We start from the raw sequence: 22,315 nt of genomic DNA on the forward strand, positions 1-22,315 counted from the left end.
TGAAAGTCACTGCTAAAGGGGCAGTCACTGTGAAAGTCACTGTTAACGGGGCGGTAACTGTTAAAGTCACTGTTAAAGGGACGGTCACTATGAAAGTCACTGTTAAAGTGGGGATCATCGTTAAGGGGGCGGCCATTGTGAAAGTCACTGTTATTTAATATAAAATTGCAATAAATAAATACCCGAGCAACGCTGGGTCATCAGCTAGTTAAAATATATAAACCACTAATGAATGTCAGTTTTTTTTATTTTATGTTTACTGCTAACACAGTACAAATGTATATTTTTTACTTTAACAAAATGGAATGAAATTATGTAAAAAACAAACAGAACAAATCATACTTACAGATGTAATTAGAGTTAACACACATGCCTAATTAGACTTGTGTTAAGCCGACACCTAAAATTGCTTTTCAGTGGCTTTTGTTTAGGGATATCACAATGAGTTAAGAAATTTGAGTTAAAAGTTTCAGTTTTAACTCTGCTGCATCTGTTCATCATCCATTTGAGTGCGAATAGCCGGCCGCCTCTATCTTGATTAAAGATCTTGCACAAAATCACAACCACAGTGACATGTATGACATCACCACGCCTTGACCATCCAACATGTTGACAAGAAGCTTTTTACAGAAAGAGGAACGCTTCAGAATCTGCCATCTTTCAGGTCTATTGCTACTTGTTAGTTTTTATTAGGGTAAAGAAGCTCTATGAGGTCAAACAAATTGATCAACAAATCTAGACATTTGTGGCATGGACCAGACCATGACGGAATGACAGACTTACATGATATAAAATGTTTTAGCCTCAATCTCTTATTATCAAAAACCCTACAGCCTGCCCTGTCACCCTACCACCCTACCACCTGCCCTGTTCTCAAAAAATTAGCAAAATGTGAATAAATCCATCACTGATATTGCAGATGTGTTAAACTAGTAACTGTGCATAATTGTTAATAAGCTAAAGATTTTATTTCCAGTCAAATCCAATACCTTACCAATTCAAAAGTTGTGTTAAAATTATTTTTATGCTACTGAAATCTGACCTTCTCAGAGAATTTGCAATTTTACTTCACTTTTATATTTCAACATTAAATTGAATTTAAAGGAGATGAGCATAAAAGTGAAGTCACATAAAGTAAAAAAAAAATATTTATACAGGCCAATGGTATTACATTTTAGCGATTTTTTTTCTTTTTATTGAAATCCTATAATGCCTTCTACAACATAGTCAAGGTTATTAATAAATTGTGCTTATAAACAGTTCTCCTATGATGTATAGTGAGGAACAGAAGCATTTGAACACCCTGCGATTTTGTAAGTTCTCCCACTTAGAAATCATGGAGGGGTATGAAATTTACATTGTTGGTGCATTCCCACTCAGAGACAGAATAAAAAAATAATAATCAGGAAATGACATTGTGTGATATCTAAAGAATTTATTTGTCTTGCACTGCCGAACATAAGTATTTAAACACCTGAGAAAATCAGTGTTAATATTCGGTACAGAAGCCTTTGTTTGCAATTACAGAGGTCAAATGTTTCCTGTAGTTCTTGACCAGGTTTGCACACACTGCAACAGGGATTTTGGCCCACTCCTCCACACAGATCTCCTCTAGATCTGTCAGGTTTCTGGGCTGTCACTGAGCAACACAGAGTTTTAGATGTTCTATTGGATTTAGGTCTGGAGACTGGCTAGGCCACTCCATAACCTTGATATGCTTCTTACAGAGCCACTCCTTGGTTATCCTGGCTGTGTTCTTCGGGTTGTCGTCATGTTGGAAGACCCAGCCAAGACCCATTTTCAATGCTCTGGCTGAGGGAAGAAGATTGTTGCTCAAAATCTCACAATAAATGGCCACATTCATGCTCACCTTAATACAGTGCATTCATCCTGTCCCCTTCTCAGAAAAGCACCTCTAAAGCATGATCCCGTGCTTCACAGTAGGAATGGTGTTCTTGGGATGCAACTCATCCTTCTTTTTCCTCCAAACATGACGAGTGAAGCTTAGACCAAAAAGTTATACTTTGGTCTTATCTGACCACATGACTTTCTCCCATGCCTCCTTTGAATCATCCAGATGATCATTGGCAAACTTCAGACGGGCCTGGAAATGTAATTACTTGAGCAAGGGAACCTTCCGTGCAATGCATGATTTGATACCATGACGACTTAGTGTTCTACCGACAGTGACCTTTGAAACTGTGTTCCCAGCTCTCTTCATGTCATTGACCAGCTCCTCCCTTGTAGTTCTGGGCTGATTTCTCACCTTTCTTATCATCAGTGATATCCCACCAGGTGAGATCTTGCATGGAGCCCCAGTCCGAGGGAGACTGACAGTCTTCTTTAGCCTCTTCCATTTCCTAACAATTGCTTCAACAGTTTATCTATTTTCACCAAGCTGCTTTGCAATTGCCCCGTAGCCCTTTCCAGCCTTGTAGAGGTCCAAAATTTTGTCTTTGATGTCTTTTGACGGCTCTTTGGTCTTGCCCATGGTAGTAGTTGGCGTCTGACTGACTGTGGGGTGGACAGGTGTCTTTAAAGAGCTCAGACAGGTGCTATTAAGTTAGATTAATGAGTGGAGTAGAGGTGGACTTTTTATTCTGTCTTTTAGAGTGGGAATGCACCTACAATGTGAATTTCAGACCCCTCCATGATTTCTAAGTGGGAGAACTTGCAAAATCGCAGGTAGTTCAAATACTTCTGTTCCTCAATGTAAGTTCTAGGGACTAAAGTATCCACAATTCATATGCACCTCAGATATGGATGTAAAATAATGAGTATAGGAAACGCAAGTAAAGGACAAGATATACAAATCATGCAGTCTGAGCAACTGCATAAGGACTTTAAAGGCTAAAGGAGCCTACACCACTATAAAAAAAAGTACTTGTTTCAAAATAATGCTGAAGAGGATAGGGCAAATTTATTTAACCTACTAATGCTGCTAGGTATATCATCTGTCCCGAAACTATCAAGGGATCAGATCCAAACAGTCTGACTGGACCCCTCCCCCTGGCCGCAATACCATTTTGGACCAGTACATTGACTCCTTTAGAAATGTAGTACAGTCTACAATACTGGACAAACATATAAAATAAACATTCAACATCAACATACAGGAAAGGAGGGCGATTCAAACCTTAAAAAACAACAAAGGAATCACCATAAAACCTGCAGATAAAGGTGGCACTACAGTCCTTTTGAACACTTTGGACTATATAGAAGAAGCACACCGACAACTCACAGACACACAATACTATATCAAAATGGAGGGAGACCCAACTCAGAAATATTTAAAAAAGTTGAAAAAGGTAATCAGAGGTCTACATGCAGGATCCACGCAACTTTTAGACTTGGTATCTCAGAATCCCAGGATTGGAGTATTCTACATGCTTCCCAAAATACTCAAAGCAGGGAATCCAGGGAGGCCGATCATTTCAGGTGTGGGAACCCTCACTGAAAAAATCTCAGGTTGGATAGAGGGCATCCTCAAAGCATTAGTGAAGAACACAAAACGTTATCTACAGGACACCACTGACTTATTGAACAAACTGTCAACCATAGGTCCCCTCCCTAAAGGCACAATCTTGGCAACCATGGATGTGGAATCCTTGTATTCGAATATCCCACACAATGATGGATTAACTGCTTGCCGAGTATACTTGGAGGCAAATGGGTCTGTACTACAACTGACCCAATTCATCCTCACCCATAGCTATTTCTCAAGTGTTAAGCAGTGTTATAAATTTGTATTCCCATATTCTTCTAGCTTTTTGGGATTTGAATTTACCTTTTAATATGAGAACTTTCATGTGTTCTACATTGTGTCATGGGCTACAGAAATGCTTAGCCACAGGAAAGTATAGCTTCTTCTCTTTAATTGTGTGGCGGTGGGACCTCATCTTTGCATTGAGTCTCTGTCCTGTCTCTCCAACGTAGAGGCCTCTAACAGGACATTTAGTGCAGAGAATCAGATAAACAACATTAGATGTAGAACATGTGAATGTCCCAGGGATCCTATATTCCTGCTGTGTGTTGGGGATCCGGATCTTATCTGTTGTCATTATATGGGAACAGGTTTTGCATCTTCTTATAGTACAGGGATGGGTTCCTTTTTCTGTGGTACATGGCCTTGAACTTGATCTGATCAGAATGTTCCTTAGATTTGGAGGTTGTCGGTAAGCTAGTAAGGGGGGGTCTGGGAAGATTGTTTTTAGTCGTTCATCCTTACGTAGGACATGATGTAATTTTTTGGCAGATTTCCTCAGTACCTCTAGTTGTGGGTTGTAGGTCAAAACCAGAGGTATGAACATGAATTCCGGCGTCAAAAAGTCACAAAAATAGGGCTTTTGCAAAATGTAAGCGATTGCGCAAGGTTTTGCAACTTTTTTGCACTTGCGCAAAATTTTTCATCTTTTTGCATTTTTACACCACTCACTCCAGTTTTGTAATGTGAGTGGGAAAGTGGGTGTGATTGGAGGAGGGTGGAGTAGGCTTCTCTAGACAAAAGTGTTACATCTAAGGATAACACACATTTATCAAGTAACATGAGACATTTGATAAATGTGGCATAAAGTACTCCAACACAGACTCAAGCAAAATGGATTTCAAATTTTCCCCTCATGATACATTTCCCCCAGTGTATTTCTAATATATTCAAATGCCAATGCTTGGAGTCTATGAGAGAAGCAATCTGACTTCCCAATGGGAATAAAAAATATAAAAAAAATGAAAATTAAAATCCCCACTTTCCCCAAAATTAAGATAAAAATACAAAAGAAAAAAAATAAACATCATGGGCATTGTCATACGCAAAAGGCCCGTACTATTAAAATACAAACATATTTATCCCATATAGCAAAAGGCAAAATGGACATTGTTGGTTGCTTCACCTCCCACAAAAAAATTGAATAAAAAGTGATTAAAAACTCTTACACACCATATCATAGCTATCGCTTTGGGAAGGCTGGGAGTAAAAAATGAAAATCGCCCGGTATAAAAGAAATGTAGTATTCACTCTATTGTCCACACCATTTTCTCCAACGCTCATCACGTCCTGGTCCGTAGCGGTGACATGCCGGTATATAGCATGTGACTGCTGCCGGCAATCACTGTTATCAAAGGTCTACCACTGGGGGCAATGACTGGCTGCAGTGATTATGTTGTGTACAAGTTTATGGCATGGGACTGCTGAGGACAGTAATGAGCTGCTGTGGTTATGTTCTGTATACCGGAAACTACAGAATAGACTTATACAAAGGGGATAGCCACAACATATTTTAAGGGATGCTTTCCAATCCGCTAAGTCAAAAATTAGGGATGAATTTTTCATACCCAGAGCCAAAAAGTATGCAAAAGATAATCCAATTCATTTGATATCTACTTTTGATGTTGCCAATAGAGAGATTAGAGCCATTCTTAATACCTACTGGCCAATTTTAACTATGGACCCAGACCTCTCTAAGGCTGTCAGCTCCTTCCCCCAGATTACGTATCGTAAGGGTAGGAGCCTACAAGACTGCTTGGTTCATAGCCACTATATGGCCCCAAGGAGAGAGGGTATTTGGCTTGATAGAAAACCATCTGGTGTTTTTAGATGTGGCACCTGCAAAGCTTGCAATTTTATAAGTACCACTAAAACTGTTGTGTGTTCCGTCACTGAACGCATGTTCCCAATTATGGGCTTCATAAATTGTAAAACCAAGGGTGTAATTTACATCTGCCAATGCACGTGTCCGAAAGATTATATCGGGATAGACTTTTAGGGAATTTAGGCGGAGGGTATGTGAACACATTAATGATATTGTGAAATGTAACAATACCCCAGTAGCCAATCATATTAATGATTGCCATAATGGTGAGCTTAAAACCATTTGTTTTTCTGCTCTTGAGGTTGTGACCCTATCCCCCAGGAAAGGTGACTGGGATCCTACAGAAGGAAACAGATTGGATTTACCGCTTTCGATCCCAGTCACCTGCTGGTCTCAACGAAAGATTGACCTTCACCTGTTTTATTTAATATATCTCCCCCTATGTCTCTTTGTTATTTATGTGCGGAGTCTCAAATATTGATATGGAACCCTCAACCGACCTTATTGATGCGAAAAGCCCCTTATATATTGGTGACAATAATTTGTCACCTTATCATTGGTTTGCGCTAATCTGTATCCCTTTTAATCTATTTGGTACCCTGTGCTATATTTTCTCATTATCGTCTTTACATCTTAACATCCACCTATGGCTCCCCTTTTCATGCACTGATAGTTTAAAACAACTCGTTTTCTTCTGGCACTTTTTACGGAACTTCTGTGTTATAGATAGATGTGCTCCATGATGCGTCTCACGTGCAGCAAGTCATCGGATGCTTTCCAAGGTGCGTTCCACCGCACCGGAAGTAACTTCCATAGCATCCGGAAGTTACATGTTGTGTCGGTGCTTAAAACCCAGCGCCGGCATCTAAACCATCTGCATAGCTCTGCATCCACCGGACGTATTTTGTGTGGGCTCCCCAGCAATAGTGAGTAATCTAACCTGGATCATTGTATTATCTTATTTATCTTGTGTTAGCTATATGGTCATTATACTTTATATCTACTTTCTAGGCCGCTATCTTCAGGCTGTCTCCTTTTATCTGTTGGGACTATCCTGTCCCACTTATTTGTCCGGGAGCTAAGTATTATCATTTGACATTGGTTTATTTATCTATCTCTTGATCCCTATCTTGCTTTATGTTTACTTCTGTATTACTCCCTGATGAACCTTCATTTAAAGGTGAAATGCGTCGGGGTCATTATACCATTTTGTTAATTGATTAGCTTTATCTATATCTCTAGGAGCTCATATTGCGCCAATATTTTTGTGTGTTATTATTTTGATACCACTGTTTTTATATTACTTATTTTTGTAGGGTTACAAAAAAAGAGAAAGGGTTGAGTATAACATTATTTTTTTAAGCAATACCCATGGTATTTGGGATTGTTTGGGATGTTAATTATTCCTGACACCCCTTTAAGATTAAGTCACAAAAAGTGGTAATTTTTATGTTTATATTACATATTTTATTGAGCTTCTGTGTGACTACTGCAAGTAGTTTTAAAATGACAAGAGGAAAACCTGTCAGTAAGGGAAGATAGAAACTATTACTAGTCATTGCAAGTCAGAGATTGCATTTGTGTGGTCCCAAAGCTCTCCTGCTTTCTTATACAGAATTGTCGACATTCATATCTGACATGCAATTTGAACAATACGCAGACAAAGCAAAAATGACAGAACTGTCTGTTAAATGACTTACCTAATGCAGTTCTTGCTGGAGTGGCATCTTTTTTTATCCAGAATGATACCCAGGATAACACAACTGTTAATATGCAAGGGATATATGTTTGAATAGTGAAGTATCCCATTCTTCTGCTTAAATCAAAGTACACAGTCATGACAATATAATCACCTGTTGAAACAAAGGCAGAGCATTCTTGACATACAATTTCTATTACAAACCCAGTCATATAATATATTTTATATATATATATATATATATATATATATAATGAAATGTGTAAGACATGTGTAAGAACAATTTAAATTTCTAAATATATCAGGATTTTGCTAACAACTTTGGATTTGTTTTGACTTGTCTGAATATTTTTTTTTAGACTTTTTCAGTTCTACTTTCTTAGAGGTTTGTGTATCAATCATTAATTACCATGGGGTAAATAAATAAAAATAAAAAAATGAAAAATGGAAACTGGTTCTCTGTAAAGGTACTTGTTTATCCAGGTCATGGTATATCAGTTGTAATAAGTCAGAGAAACTGTACTTGTTGAATTTTCTCTTGAAGGTGTTTCAGTAGTCATCTGACTGGCTTTCTCAATTAGAATGATTTGTACAAGAGATCTCCAACATTATATAACACTGACTCATGCTTTAGACAGTATAATCTGTCAAGGATCTCATGGAGTTAAGATGTTGATTACAATTTGCATGACTGAAGCTATTAAGTGTGATTGAAATGCCCTGGGAGAAGTGCTATAACAGCATTGTAAGTGACAGACAATAGATAATACACTCCTCCACCTCTATTTACCTGGATGCAATGTTAAAAGAATTCAATAAAAAAATCGACAAGCTGTATAAATCATTTTCCTATTTCTCCTGAGTGTTAGAAATTAAGGAGGAATTTATCAACCACTCGGTACCACAAAATTGGTTTAAAAAAGTTACAAACTTTAGAGCCCTGCTTGCCACTTACCAGGTCAAGGAGTGGCCAGTTGCCATAGCCAGCCAAGAGTATTTTCTAAATCTATATCTAGAAATGTACTGGCTTCCATTTTTGCAGAGGCCCTTTACCCACACCTTTGTGTGCCTCTTAATATTGGCACACCTGATCACACAGGTGATATACAATACAGACCAAAAGTTTGGACACACCATCTCATTCAAAGAGTTTTCTTTATTTTCCTGACTATGAAAATTGTAGATTCACACTGAAGGCATCAAAACTATGAATTAACACATGTGGAATTATATACATAACAAAAAAGTGTGAAACAACTGAAAATATGTCATATTCTAGGTTCTTCAAAGTAGCCACCTTTTGCTTTGATTACTGCTTTGCACACTCTTGGCATTCTCTTGATGAGCTTCAAGAGGTAGTCACCTGAAATGGTCTTCAAACAGTCTTGAAGGAGTTCCCAGAGATGCTTAGCACTTGTTGGCCCTTTTGTCTTCACTCTGCGGTCCAGTTCACCCCAAACCATATCGATTGGGTTCAGGTCCGGTGACTGTGGAGGCCAGGTCATCTGGCACAGCACCCCATCACTCTCCTTCATGGTCAAATAGCCCTTACACAGCCTGAAGGTGTGTTTGGGGTCATTGTTTTGTTGAAAAATAAATGATGGTCCAACTAAACGCAAACCGGATGGAATAGCATGCCGCTGCAAGATGCTGTGGTAGCCATGCTGGTTCAGTATGCCTTCAATTTTGAATAAATCCCCAACAGTGTCACCAGCAAATCACCCCCACACAATCACACCTCCTCCTCCATGCTTCTTGGTGGGAACCAGGCATGTAGAGTCCATCCGTTCACCTTTTCTGCGTCGCGCAAAGACACGGCCAAAGATCTCAAATTTGGACTAATCAGACCAAAGCACAGATTTCTACTGGTCTAATGTCCATTCCTTGTGTTCTTTAGCCCAAACAAGACTCTTCTGCTTGTTGCCTGTCCTCAGCAGTGGTTTCCTAGCAGATATTCTACCATGAAGGCCTGATTCACACAGTCTCCTCTTAACAGTTGTTCTAGAGATGTGTCTGCTGCTAGAACTCTGTGTGGCATTGACCTGGTCTCTAATCTGAGCTGCTGTTAACCTGCGATTTCTGAGGCTGGTGACTCGGATGAACTTTTCCTCCGCAGCAGAGGTGACTCTTGGTCTTCCTTTCCTGGGGCGGTCCGCATGTGAGCCAGTTTCTTTGTAGCGCTTGATGGTTTTTGTGACTGCACTTGGGGACACTTTCAAAGTTTTCCCAATTTTTCACACTGAATGACCTTCATTTCTTAAAGTAATGATGGCCACTCATTTTTCTTTACTTAGCTGCTTTTTTTCTTGCCATAATACAAATTCTAACAGTCTATTTAGTAGGACTATCAGCTGTGTATCCACCTGACTTCTCCACAACGCAACTGATGGTCCCAACCCCATTTATAAGGCAAGAAATCCCACTTATTAAACCTGACAGGGCACACCTGTGAAGTGAAAACCATCTCAGGTGACTACCTCTCGAAGCTCATCAAGAGAATGCCAAGAGTGTGCAAAGCAGTAATCAAAGCAAAAGGTGGCTACTTTGAAGAACCTAGAATATTACATATTTTCAGTTGTTTCATACTTTTTTGATAAGTATATAATTCCACATGTGTTAATTCATAGTTTTGATGCCTTCAGTGTGAATCTACAATTTTCATAGTCATGAAAATAAAGAAAACTCTTTGAATGAGAAGGTGTGTCCAAACTTTTGGTCTGTACTGTATATTAAGACTGCTCTTAACAAAGGTCACTCTAAATACCTATATACAATCACAGTTAAGCAAACTATCAAGAGTTTATATGGACTCAACATAAATCTGTCTTTATCAAGTGTAGCTCCCCAAGCATGTTTTATTTGTAGGTATTAGAAATTTTCCCTGTGGTGAAATCCCAAAATTTGCTGTGCAACTTAAAAATATTACTCAATAGTAAACAACTGAATAAATGTAAAACCTGTGGTACACCCCATTGTCATGTGCATACCATCCTAGCACGTTATGTGGATGTGACTGAAAGGGGTTAATTTACTCCACTCAATCTTGTGCTCACTTTTAACTCGGGCTGCAAACTGAGCATAATTCAAACTTAAACACACTGCACGCACCCCAGATACACACTGCCACCACCCACTGAATGCTAGGCCTAATAGGTATTCCAATACGCTCTCCAGCAGTCAGACAGCAAGATACACTTTTAAAGGCTATGGATCCATAGAGTATACAGGGACTAACATTAAACACTTTGATGCAAAAAATGGTTTAGTACTTACAAAATGATATGAAAATAGAAAAAATGCAATGACATTTGGGAAGCAAACAGTTATAAAATAAATGGGAGAAAATTACAGAAAAAACGTAACTTACAAGTTATAATTTTCTGATTCCATTTGGATGGGAGGAAATTAAGGGCACACACATTTAGATCTTGGCTGACACCCATATGTGTAACACTGCTCATCTTGCAAACCCCATGTTTTATTATTTCACCCCTGGGCTTAGGTCTCAGAATTGCCCTTCTTAATCATTATTCAGATCCCATGTCGGTGAGTGTGCAACGGATAATTAAAGCGGTAGGTCCCATGAACAAGGAGATTTCCACCCCTATAATGACCCCCCTAATGCCCGGACACCTCACATAGGTTAATCTTACCTTGCTCCCTGGCACTTGCCACATGGCTCCTGCTCCCCACATGGAGGCGCCACTGCATCTCCTCGTCGCGTGGATCAAAACATCCAGCGATGGGACGGGGGCAGCCAATAGAAGGCGGCAAAGTGGACAAGCCTCCCTAGCGTCACCTGCAATGCTAGGGAGGCTTGTCCCCGTTGCAGCCTGCTATTGGATTCACTGCCAAAACACCCCCCCATCGCCGGATGTTTTGATCCGCACGTTAGGGAGATGTAGAGGCAGCCATGCGGGGAGCAGGTAAATGCTATAAGTGAGACCCACATTTCTACACATTTTCATATGGATTAGGGTACATTAACATGACAAAACATGGATCTGCAAAAAATACAGATGATGTTGTTTTGGCATCCGTATTGCATCCTTTTTTTTTTTTTTTTCTCCAATCCATTGTAACAATGCCTATACTTGTCCACAACAAAAAAAAAATCATACTTACCTCCTCCATTTGCTTGTGATGGGCCATCAGCCACTATCTTGATTAAAGATCTTGGCCAAAATCCCGTGCCAGCCCATCGCGGGTAAATGGAGGCAGTAAGTTTGATTTAATTACATTTTTATGTTAATTTGACACTGTTTTTAAAATCATGTATGAATGCGGCATCTGAGGGGTACAATGACAGGGGTGGGGCTATTGAAGCTCTCTGTTATTGCTCCCTCAAGTTACAAAAAAATATGCTTCATGATGAAATAATTTGTCACAAAGAAAATAATAATTGTTAAATTTGGCGAATTAGCCGAATCAAACTTTTCAATAATTCGCTCATACCTAAATAGAACATGTTATATTATTATTTTTTTGCAGGGCTTCGGAACGGACATATGGATGAGGACAGCTCATGGTATGCTGTCCGCAGGTTTTGCATACCCATTGAAATGAATGGATCCCCATCCTATCCGCAAAAAAAACCTGAACAAAACACGGAAACAAAATATGTTTGTGTGCATGAGGCCTAAATGTAATTTAATTTTAAGAATTAATCTTAGCTCTTTTTAAAACTTTCCACTGTTCCTGCTGTTACCACGTCCAGAGGTATACTAGTTCTTAGTGTAAAGAAGCTTTGACGTTTCTGGAGACTGAACTTTTTCTTCTCCAGTTGGAGGCAGTGCCCCCTTGTCTTTTGAGGGCATTTTATATTGAACAGCTTTTCAACATATTTTTTGTATGGCCCATTTATATATTTGTGTAGGGTAATCATGTTCCTCCTTTATACATCTCTTCTCAAGACTAAATAAATTGAATTATTTGAATCTTTCCTCATAAACAAGACCCTCCAGGTCTCTTATAAACTTAGTTGCTCTCCTTTGTACTTTTTCAACTTAATTAATTATCAAAATTAATCATTTTCAAATAATTTTGATCTCAAATGCAAGGACAGGCTCCTAGAGATGGCCAGCCCCATCTACAAACTAGTGTTCTTTTTCAAAAATATTGCACAACTTTTTTTTATCATGTGAGCCATGCAGGGAGAATGTATTATTTCCCCAAATGCAGTATGGCCACAATGTTCCTGCCATTGTCACTGACCACCTTGCCCAATTGGAGTTGGCGAGGAGACAGCCAGTGGGATGTTTGCTGCTTAATGCACTTTAGCAAGTGATCAGCTGTGTGGTTACTCTAGCCCAGGCCGATCAGCTGTAACATGGCATTGCAATGCTTTGCTTTAGACATATGATAGAAAGAGGGTGAGTGCGAGCAATGCTCTCCCCTACTGCTGTTAGGGACAGGAGGATATCCATGGAAGTAGAGGAGAATCCGCACCTGGTGTGTGAATCAGACCAACACAACTGTGGAGTTGTCAATAGGATCTGGCCTTCCTGTTGCGTTGCTGCCTCACCATGAAAAACAATGACTCGGTGGGCCATGAAAGTAATCTACTGTTCCTGCCCCTAACAGCTGCTCCAGTTGTGAAGATGGATTAAAGGGGCACTGACAGGGCCAATAAGCATATTGAGGTATATATATGGCAGTACAGGTCTTATAATGGGTATTACAATCATATAAGTATCCCCCCTGTCCACATTATACATACAGTAAACTTTAAATTTTATAACCTGCTCCAACGGTCTTCAATCTGCCCAAGGGACGGCGTTTCACCTCTCTTGCACCCAGCCCGCCTCCCCAACTTCCGCTTTGAAGCGCCGCCCAGCTCATGAATATTCAGTTTGCTGGGCGGCTTCTGCGGTCCCCGCTCTGAAGCGCTTCGCTTAACAGTGCCCTGCGCATGCGCCGGATCTTGTGAAGTCCGGTACAGTAAGCGCCGCCCAGCTCATCAATATTCACTTCGCTGGGCGGCGCTTACTGTCCACGACTTCACAAGATCCAGCGCATGCGCAGTGCACTGTTCAGCGCAGCGCTTCAGAGCGGGGACCGCAGAAGCTGCCCAGCAAACTGAATATTCATGAGCTGGGCGGCGCTTCAAAGCGGCAGTTGGGGGAGGCTGGCTGGGCGCAAGAGAGGTGAAACACCGCCCTTGGGCAGATTGAAGACCGTTGGAGCAGGTTATAGAACTTAAGTTTACTGTATGTATAATGTGGACAGGGGGGATACTTATATGATTGTAATACCCATTATAAGACCTGTACTGCCATATATATACCTCAATATGCTTATTGGCCCTGTCAGTGTCCCTTTAAGCTACATACAGGGCAATCCTGGAGGAAAACCTGGTAGAGGCTGCAAAAGATTTGAGAATGGGGCGGAGGTTCTACTTCCAGCAGGACAACAACTCTAAAAATACAGCCAGAGCTAAAATAGAATGGTTTACAATTTAGATCAATGCATATTAATGTATTAGAAAGGTCAAGTAATAGTTATTTGTGTTGGTCTATCACATAAAATCCCAGCAAAATACATTTAAGTTTGTGGCTGTAGCATGAAAAAATGTGGAAAAATTCAACAGGTTTGAATGCTTTTTCAGGACACTGTACAAGCAAAATTGCAAGTGTGTTTTCTATACGTAATTTAAAGGCTGAGGCACAATTAAATGTGTCACACTACATTAATGGCTTGTGTATGTATGCAGTTTTTTTTTAGATTTTTGTCAGACACTGCCAGGCAAATAGGTAAGAAGCTGAACAAAGTATGGTGATTCTTCTTAATCAGCATAAGGATCTCCTTGCTTACTGCCTCCTTATTGGCTAAAGAGGTATACCCCCCCCACTTCCTCCTAGTGTCATGTGATATGTGGTTCCTCCACTAATATTCAATTTTATTTGCCAATATTCACAGTAAAATGGTACTGGGTGCTGTTTTTATGCGATTCATCCAAAATAATTCACATAAGCTTCAGATTCATTTGGTGCAGAAAGTTTGTGAAATTCTGAAGACTCTGATTTAGTTTAGAATTGATTCACTCACACTTAGTCTAAATAGATTCTGTCCAAATAAAAAATGCTCCAATTGGTCTGGCCCTCTGATGTCTCCTAGGACTCATATTTGCTCTTGCTTGTTTCTCACTTTAAAAAAATGTTTTAATACATTATCTCTTACTGTAAAATTTGCCCAAATCGAATCACCAAAAATTCATATTCACCATGAATTTAAACAGTGTTTAGGCTGAATGTAATTCATTTACAATGAAATAAATCTCTCCATACATTCATAGTTTTTTTTTCCTCTAAACATCTCCTTATTTACATTAACCCCTTTGTGACCAATCCTGTTTGGACTGTAATGACCAAGCCAGATTTTGAAATCTGTTATGTGTCACTTTAGCAGAGAATACATAATTACGTAAAGGTTTTGCACATCTAATTCTGACATTGTTTTTTCGTTACATATTGAACTTTATCTGGTAAACTTTAACCAATACAATTTGTGTAAAAATATTTCCAAATCTTTATTTTGTCTGCACATTCAAAAAACATTTAGACTTAGAATTTTAACATTAAATTTAACATTTTTGAAGCAGAGGCTTACAAGTACCATGATAATATACCCCCCCAATAGTGTCCCCATTTGAAAACTAAACCCTTTAAGATATTAATTTATGGGTGTAATGAGTTTTTTTGAACCACCAAAGTTTTTTTAAATGAATGCTAAGCAGATGGAAAAAAAAAATATATATATATATATATATATATATATATACATATATATATATATATATATATATATATATATAAAATAACAAAAGAGGGCAGCACTCCATCAAGTAAAAAAATGAAAAATACTTTAATTACCCATATGGGACAAGCGACGTTTCGGCTCAATGTGTGAGCCTTTCTCAAGCTTGAGAAAGGCTCACACATTGAGCCGAAACGTCGCTTGTCCCATATGGGTAATTAAAGTATTTTTCATTTTTTTACTTGATGGAGTGCTGCCCTCTTTTGTTATTTTATCTATTTGGATTGGCTTTTATCCGTATTTGGGCCAGCTGCACCCACATCTCTCATTGACGGTGCTGCCACTGAATCTTTTTTCTGTATATATATATATATATATATTTACGTATATATATATATATATATATATATATAATTTTTTTTTTTTTAAACAAAAGTGTCATTATTTTGGTACAGAGCACATAAATATGGAGGAGTACACCCCAAAATGTATCACCCTGTCTCTGTTTTCAGAAATATCCCCATTGTGACCCTATGAGCACCTAGTGGCTTTCAGAACACAACATTTTCTTGAAAATGTTTTAGGCCCCATTGCATACTGTACTTCTAATGGCATTGAGCTGCCAAAACAGTTTTGTGAACAAATGAATGTTAAAATAAATGCAGGTGAAAAAACATTTTGTACAGAAACATGTAATTTTAAAGAATATGTACAGAGCACACAAAAATAAAGAAGTACATCCCAAAGTGTATCACCTTGTTCTTCCCGACTTCAGAAATATTGCCATTGTGGCCCTAATTTTATGTCTTTACACACGGCATCTCCCAAATATAAAGGAGCACCTAGTGGCTTTCAGAACACAAAATTTGCTTTAAAATGTTTCAGGCCCCTTTGCTTACTTAGAATTTCATTGAGCTGCCAAAACAGCAGAAAACCACCATAAATTACCCCATGTTAAAAACTAGTCCACTTAAGGTATTTATCTAGGGATGTAGGGAGTTTTTGGACCCAAACGTTTTTTTAAGAAATCAATGTCCTGAAATATGGCAGGGACAAACATAAAGAAGCACCCATTGCCTGCCAGAATATAAATTGGAAAAGAAGTGACCCTATTTTAAAAACAACACCCCTTAAAGCATGCATCTAGTGGTGTAGTAAGCATGCTGAGTAAAGATGAGCAAATCAAAAGTGAAGAAATGGAATTTGTTACAAATTCCAGAAAACATTCGATTCACACCGAATGTGAATTTTTTCGCGCTTCGTGGTAACGAATCAAATTTTTCATAAAATGGCTGCTGCACGTGTGAGGACATGAAGAAAGGAACTCTGGGAAGGCGGGATCACCTATACTGACATGCATGCAGCCAATCAGCAGCCAGCCCTGTGATGTCACAGCCCTATAAATACGGCAGCCATCTTAGATTCTTCCATTCACCAGTGTACTTAGTGCAGGGAGAGACGTCTGTAGGCGCTTGGGACAGTGATAGAAAAAACTTCATTGTGCTAAAAAATAACGATTTAAAAGTGCAGAGAAAGATTATTCAAGATGTAGGAAAAGGATAGGGAGGAATCATTCCACTGTATTTCTGTTGAATGGGGTTCAGTCGGGGAGGTGACAGCCTGGGTAACAGGAACAATCCAATAACACTTTGATACTCACTGGGAGATCTGTAATTCCAGCAAACCATTCTTAATAGGGTGCAAGTGCTGTTTGATAGAGGCATTAACAGGGTTTATTACAAGGCAATATTTCCACATCTTATTTGCCCTTGTGCGGTGCATTTATCTGAAGTAATGGCTTTTGTAGAGTGTTTTAGTGGAGAAAGAAAAAATATATTTGCTGCTCAGCAGAGTAGTAATTTCTTGTAAAGCTATTTGTGACGAGTATTAGCACATAGAGTATTATCTATAGAGTATTATCTATAGTAAAGGCTTTCGTGGGGTGTGTTAGCGCAAAAAGAAAAAATACATTTGCCGCTCAGCGGTGCAGTTATTTCTTGTTGGCTTTTTGTGACGTGTGTTTGCGCAAAAATAAAAAATATATTTGCCTCTCAGTGGTGCAATTATCTGTAGTAAAAGCTTTTGTGGGGTGTTTTAGCGCAAAAAGAAAAAATACATTTGCCGCTCTGCGGTGCAGTTATTTCTTGTTAAGCCTTTTGTGACGTGTATTAACGCAAAATGAAAAAAAAATTGCTGCTCTGCAGTGCAGTTATCTGTAGTAAAAGCTTTTTGTGGGGTGTTTTAATTTTCTTTATATTTCTTTGATCTAACAGTATGCACAGGGGAGTGGCAGAGGCCTAAATGTTTCTGGCGCAGGCAGAGGTCGCAGCAGTATAAGGGGCCATGGCAGCAGGGATCACTTCGAAAAACCTGAGCTCCCAGTCTCAGCTAGCGGTCATGTCGTGACCAGCAACCCAGTGGTTCTTGAGTGCTTGACTCGATCTTCTACTTCGTCGCAAGTGACATCAGACACCCCCAGCCAAGAGTCAGTGAGTTCGTCATACACAACCCTTAGTTGGCATGGCCCAGGAGCAAGCCCTGTGCCCTCACTTGTCCTCAACCTGCCTCTGTCCTTTTCTGTTCCCAAAGCCATAGAAGTATTGTATGCTGTGGGCTCAGCTCCACAATACAGCGAGGACGAGGTACTAAAGGACAGTTAGCAGCTACTAGATAGCCAAGATCTAGAGGAGACATCCACTGCTTCCTCCGCTAGGCGGGCAAGAGAGGAGAGTGGCGTGCGCGCTGGGGTTGCGAGTGGTCAGACTCAGACCCAGAGACGGTTGAGGAGGACATCAGTGACATGCAGACAGTACTCGATGATGATGATTAGTGATGGACGAACATCGGCCGGGACGTTTCGCGAATGTGCTTTGCGGCAGATCCCATTCACTTTAAAACCTGAAAAACGTTCAGGTTATATTTGAAGCCTCCAAATACTTACTAGACGTGCACAAATAGTCCCACAACATGGGCAGTGACATACCAGAGGGGGGTCAATGTTAAAAATTCCCACGAAAATTTGTATGTTAATCAGGGGCCAGTTTTATGCGCCTTAAAGGGAATATGTCAAAAATGTGCCGATCTAGAGCTTAGGAAAAATTTATTTTAGGCCACGGGAGTACGGGCCTCAAAAATTAGGCATTCACCTGCCAGAAAAGAACAAGTGATTATGTGGCTGAAGATATATTAGTCCGTCAGCGCATAACAACTTTACTGTCGGCCAGTGGAGTATAGGCAGCAAAAATTATGCATTTACCTGACAGAAAATAACAAGTGATTATGTGGCTGGAGGTACAGTGGATATAAAAAGTCTACACACCCCTTTTAAAATGTCAGGTTTCTGTGATATAAAGAAATAAGACAAAGATAAATCATTGTATGTAATGAGACCGGCACTCAGACATGGGATCGATAGCATATTCATAAAGTGTCCGAAATTTTAAGCATGGCCATGCACTGTTGAAAGATATCTACGAAATTACTTTCTGGAGAAAACAAAAGAAAACTCACTGGTGGTCGATTATATCAACGGCAAGCTACTAATAGCAATATATGAAAGGAAACTCTGATTCTATCGATAAAAAGACCAAAGTTTTATTGCGACCTTCAAGACGCCATTTTGAGTCTGTATTATATGAAAGAAAGGTAACAGCTCATCTCGCAAGAATAAAAGTGATCCAACAGAGTTCCGACCTATGCCATCAGCAAGTAATCATACTCTGCCGTCTGCATCTGACTGATTCGACACCGAGGTAAGCGCCTTGACATGTGGGACGCCACAGAGTTGCGCACTACCAAATAGTGAGTACTCAACAAATTATGATATGAGACTATTTGCCATGAATTTTGTCTAACAGGAGTTACCAGCATAAGAACAGGACTTTATCCACATATATTTCCATTCAGTTGGTTTGATCCAACTCAGCTACTATGCATACCTGTATTATTGCAGACTTGATATATGAGAAAGTCCATCTACTGTTTTGCCTATCCCACAAATACGTTTATGCATGTTTTTATGTTCTAATAAATTGCACTATTTTATTCTTTATTGGTCTTCTGTGTGAACCCATATGTTTGAGTGCCGGTCTAATTAAATACATTTTTATCGTTTTTGAAAGGCTGATTCATTTTAGACATTGGCACAAATCCGTGTTTATAGAGAGTGAGCCGTCCTACTACTATATATCCAAAAGATAAATCATTTCAGAACTTTTTCCACCTTTAATGTGACCTATACAGTGTACAACTCAATTGAAAACCAAACTGAAATCTTTGAGTTAGAGGGAAGAAAAAATATAAAAACAAAATAATATGGTTGTATAAGTGTGCACACTCTTAAACTAATACTTTGTTGAAGCACCTTTTGATTTTATAACAGCACTCAGTCTTTTTGGGTATGAGTCAGCATGGCACATTTTGACTTGGCAAGATTTCCCCACTCTTCTTTGCAAAAACACTCCAAATCTGTCAGATTGCGAGGGCATCTCCTGTGCACAGCCCTCTGCAGATCACCCAATTCAGGATTCAGGTCTGGGCTCTGGCTGGGCCTTTCCAAAACTTTAATCTTCTTTTGGTGAAGCCATTCCTTTGTTGATTTAGATGTATGCTTTGGGTCGTTGTCATGCTGAAAGATGAAGTTCCTCTTCGTGTTCAGCTTTCTAGCAGAAGCCTGAAGGTTTTGTGCCAATATTGACTGGTATTTGGAACTGTTTATATCTCCTCTAACTCAACCAAGGCCCCAGTTCCATCTGAAGAAAAACAGCCCCAAAGCATGATGCTGCCACCACCATGCTTCACTGTGGGTATGGTGTTCTTTTGGTGAAGTGCAGTGTTTTTGCACCAAACATGTCTTTTGGAATTATGGCCAAATAGTTCAACCTTGGTTTCATCAGACCATAACACCTTTTCCCACATGCTTTTGGGAGACTTCAGATGTGTTTTTGCAAAATGTAGCCTGGCTTGGATGTTTTTCTTCATGATAAAAGGCTTTCCTCTTGCCACTCTACCCCATAGCCCAGACACATGAAGAATATGGGAGATTGTTGTCACATGTACCACACAGCTAGTACTTGCCAGATATTCCCGCAGCTCCTTTAATGTTGCTGTAGGCCTCTTGGTAGCCTCCCAGACCAGTTTTCTTCTCGTCTTTCCATCAATTTTGGAGGGACGTCCAGTTCTTGGTAATGTCTCTGTTGTGCCATAATTTCTCCACTTGATGATGATTGTCTTCACTGTGTTCCATGGTATATCTAAAGCTTTGGAAATTCTTTAATACCCTTCTCCTGACTTATACCTTTTAACAATGAGATCCCTCTGATGCTTTGGAAGCTCTCTGTGGACCATGGCTTTTGCTGTGGGATGCGACTAAGAAAATTTCAGGAAAGACCAACTAGAGCAGCTGAACTTTATTTGGGGTTAATCAGAGGCACTTTAAATGATGTCAAGTGTATGCTGACTCCTATTTAACATGATTTTGAATGTGATTGCGTATTTCTGAACACAGCTACATCTCCAGTTATAATGCATGCACACTTATGCAACCACATTATTTTAGTTTTTTTGTTTTCTTCCATCCACCTAAAAGATTTCAGTTTGTTTTTCAATTGAGTAAATGAACTAATGCCAACCAAGGCAATGAGACCTATCTTGACCCAGGTATTACTTAAAACATCACTTTTATTCTAGATTTACTAAAACCTAAATAACAATAGGTGAGTGAATAAATTGCTTATCTTTATTAATTTTCTACAAATCAAAAACCTAAAGGTTAAAATTACAGTCTCCACTTCACAGGAATGGACTTGATGAGTGACACTGAGGAGGGCCAGGAGAGTGCACTATCTCCCACCTTCTCACTGATAAATAACAGTGTCGTCGTCTGCAGGACTAATAATAGCTCGATACTGCTGTCCATTGGGCAGTGTAAAGCAGAGGGGACTTATGCAACGTCAACCCTCTATAAAGGGAGAACAAATGGCTCCCATACACAAAGCTAGTCAGCTAAAAAACTGAACGGCTAAAAGCACCACAATTTAGGCAGACACTATTAGGTGTATAACAGGACTGATTGATTGATAACTGTGCTAGTTGCTAGTCCTTACGGTCAACCACAGTTTAAACACTATGAAGAAGGAGGCCGCACATTAAAACAATAGTCCATTCCTGTGAAGTGGTGACTGTAATTTTAACCTTTAGGTTTTTGATTTGTAAAAAAATAATAAAGATAAGCAATTTATTCACTCACCTATTGTTATTTAGGTTTTAGTAAATCTAGAATAAAAGTGAAGTTTTAAGTAATACCTGGGTCACGATAGGTCTCATTGCCTTGGTTGGCATTAGTTAATTTAGTTATTATAATACCTTACCCAGGTCAGGTCCTAAATATGTTTATTTTCAATTGAGTGGTACAGTTTATAGGTCACATTAAAGGTAGAAAAAGTTCTGAAATGGTTTATCTTTGTCTCATTTTATTACATCACAGAAACTTGACATTTTAACAGGGATGTGTAGACTTTTTATATCCTCTGTATATAAGGCGGTCAGTGGATAACAATTTTACTGTAGGCCAGTGGAAGACAGGCTCCAAACATTAGGCATTCACCGAACAGAAAAGAACAAGTGATTATGTGGCTGGAGGCATATTAGGCGGTCAGTGAATAACATCTTTACTGTAGGCCAGTAGAGTACAGGCCCCAAACATTAGGCATTCACCAGACAGAAAATAACAAGTGATTATGTGGCTGGAGGTATATTAGGTGGTAAGTGGATAACAATTTTACTGTAGGCCAGTAGAGTACAGGCCTCAAAAATTATGCATTCACTGGACAGAAAAGAACAAGTGATTATGTAGCTGGAAGTATATTAGGCGATCAGTGAATAACAATTTTACTGCAGGCCAGTGGAGTACAGACTCCAAACATTAGGCATTCACCGGACAGAAAAGAACAAGTGATTATGTGGCTGGAGGTATATTAGATGGTCATTGGATAACAATTTTACTATAGGCCATCCCAGTGCTGCAGGCTATGTCTCTAGGTGCTGCACGTGTGACACTAATGGCGTGCAGTATCTTTGTATCTTTGTCTGTCTGTTGCTAATACTAGCGCTCCTGATTAAGAGGCAAATGTTCATGTGAAGGCTCAGAAATGCGTTGAGTGCATGAGTGAATGATAGCAAGAAACAGTCAGAATTAATAACAGCAAGAGCAATAAGCTTAAGTGAGACAAGATTTAATGTGTTCACAGCCAGCACTATAGGATAGTTGGTGGGG

At 39.4% G+C, this 22,315-nt stretch overlaps 1 protein-coding gene across 4 annotated transcripts in view; it reads right to left on the bottom strand.

The window, feature by feature from the left end:
• GABRG3 (gamma-aminobutyric acid type A receptor subunit gamma3) overlaps positions 1-22,315 on the bottom strand; it is a 1,148,957-nt gene that overhangs the window by 124,484 nt on the left and 1,002,158 nt on the right. For all 4 annotated transcript variants that reach the window (XM_044286710.1, XM_044286709.1, XM_044286712.1 and 1 more), the window contains exon 7: positions 7,289-7,441. In XM_044286710.1, coding sequence (XP_044142645.1) covers positions 7,289-7,441 — 153 coding nt within the window. The remainder of the gene's footprint in view (positions 1-7,288; positions 7,442-22,315) is intronic.

Source organism: Bufo gargarizans, chromosome 3 (genome assembly GCF_014858855.1).
Source record: "Bufo gargarizans isolate SCDJY-AF-19 chromosome 3, ASM1485885v1, whole genome shotgun sequence".
Taxonomy (NCBI): Eukaryota; Metazoa; Chordata; class Amphibia; order Anura; family Bufonidae; genus Bufo; species Bufo gargarizans.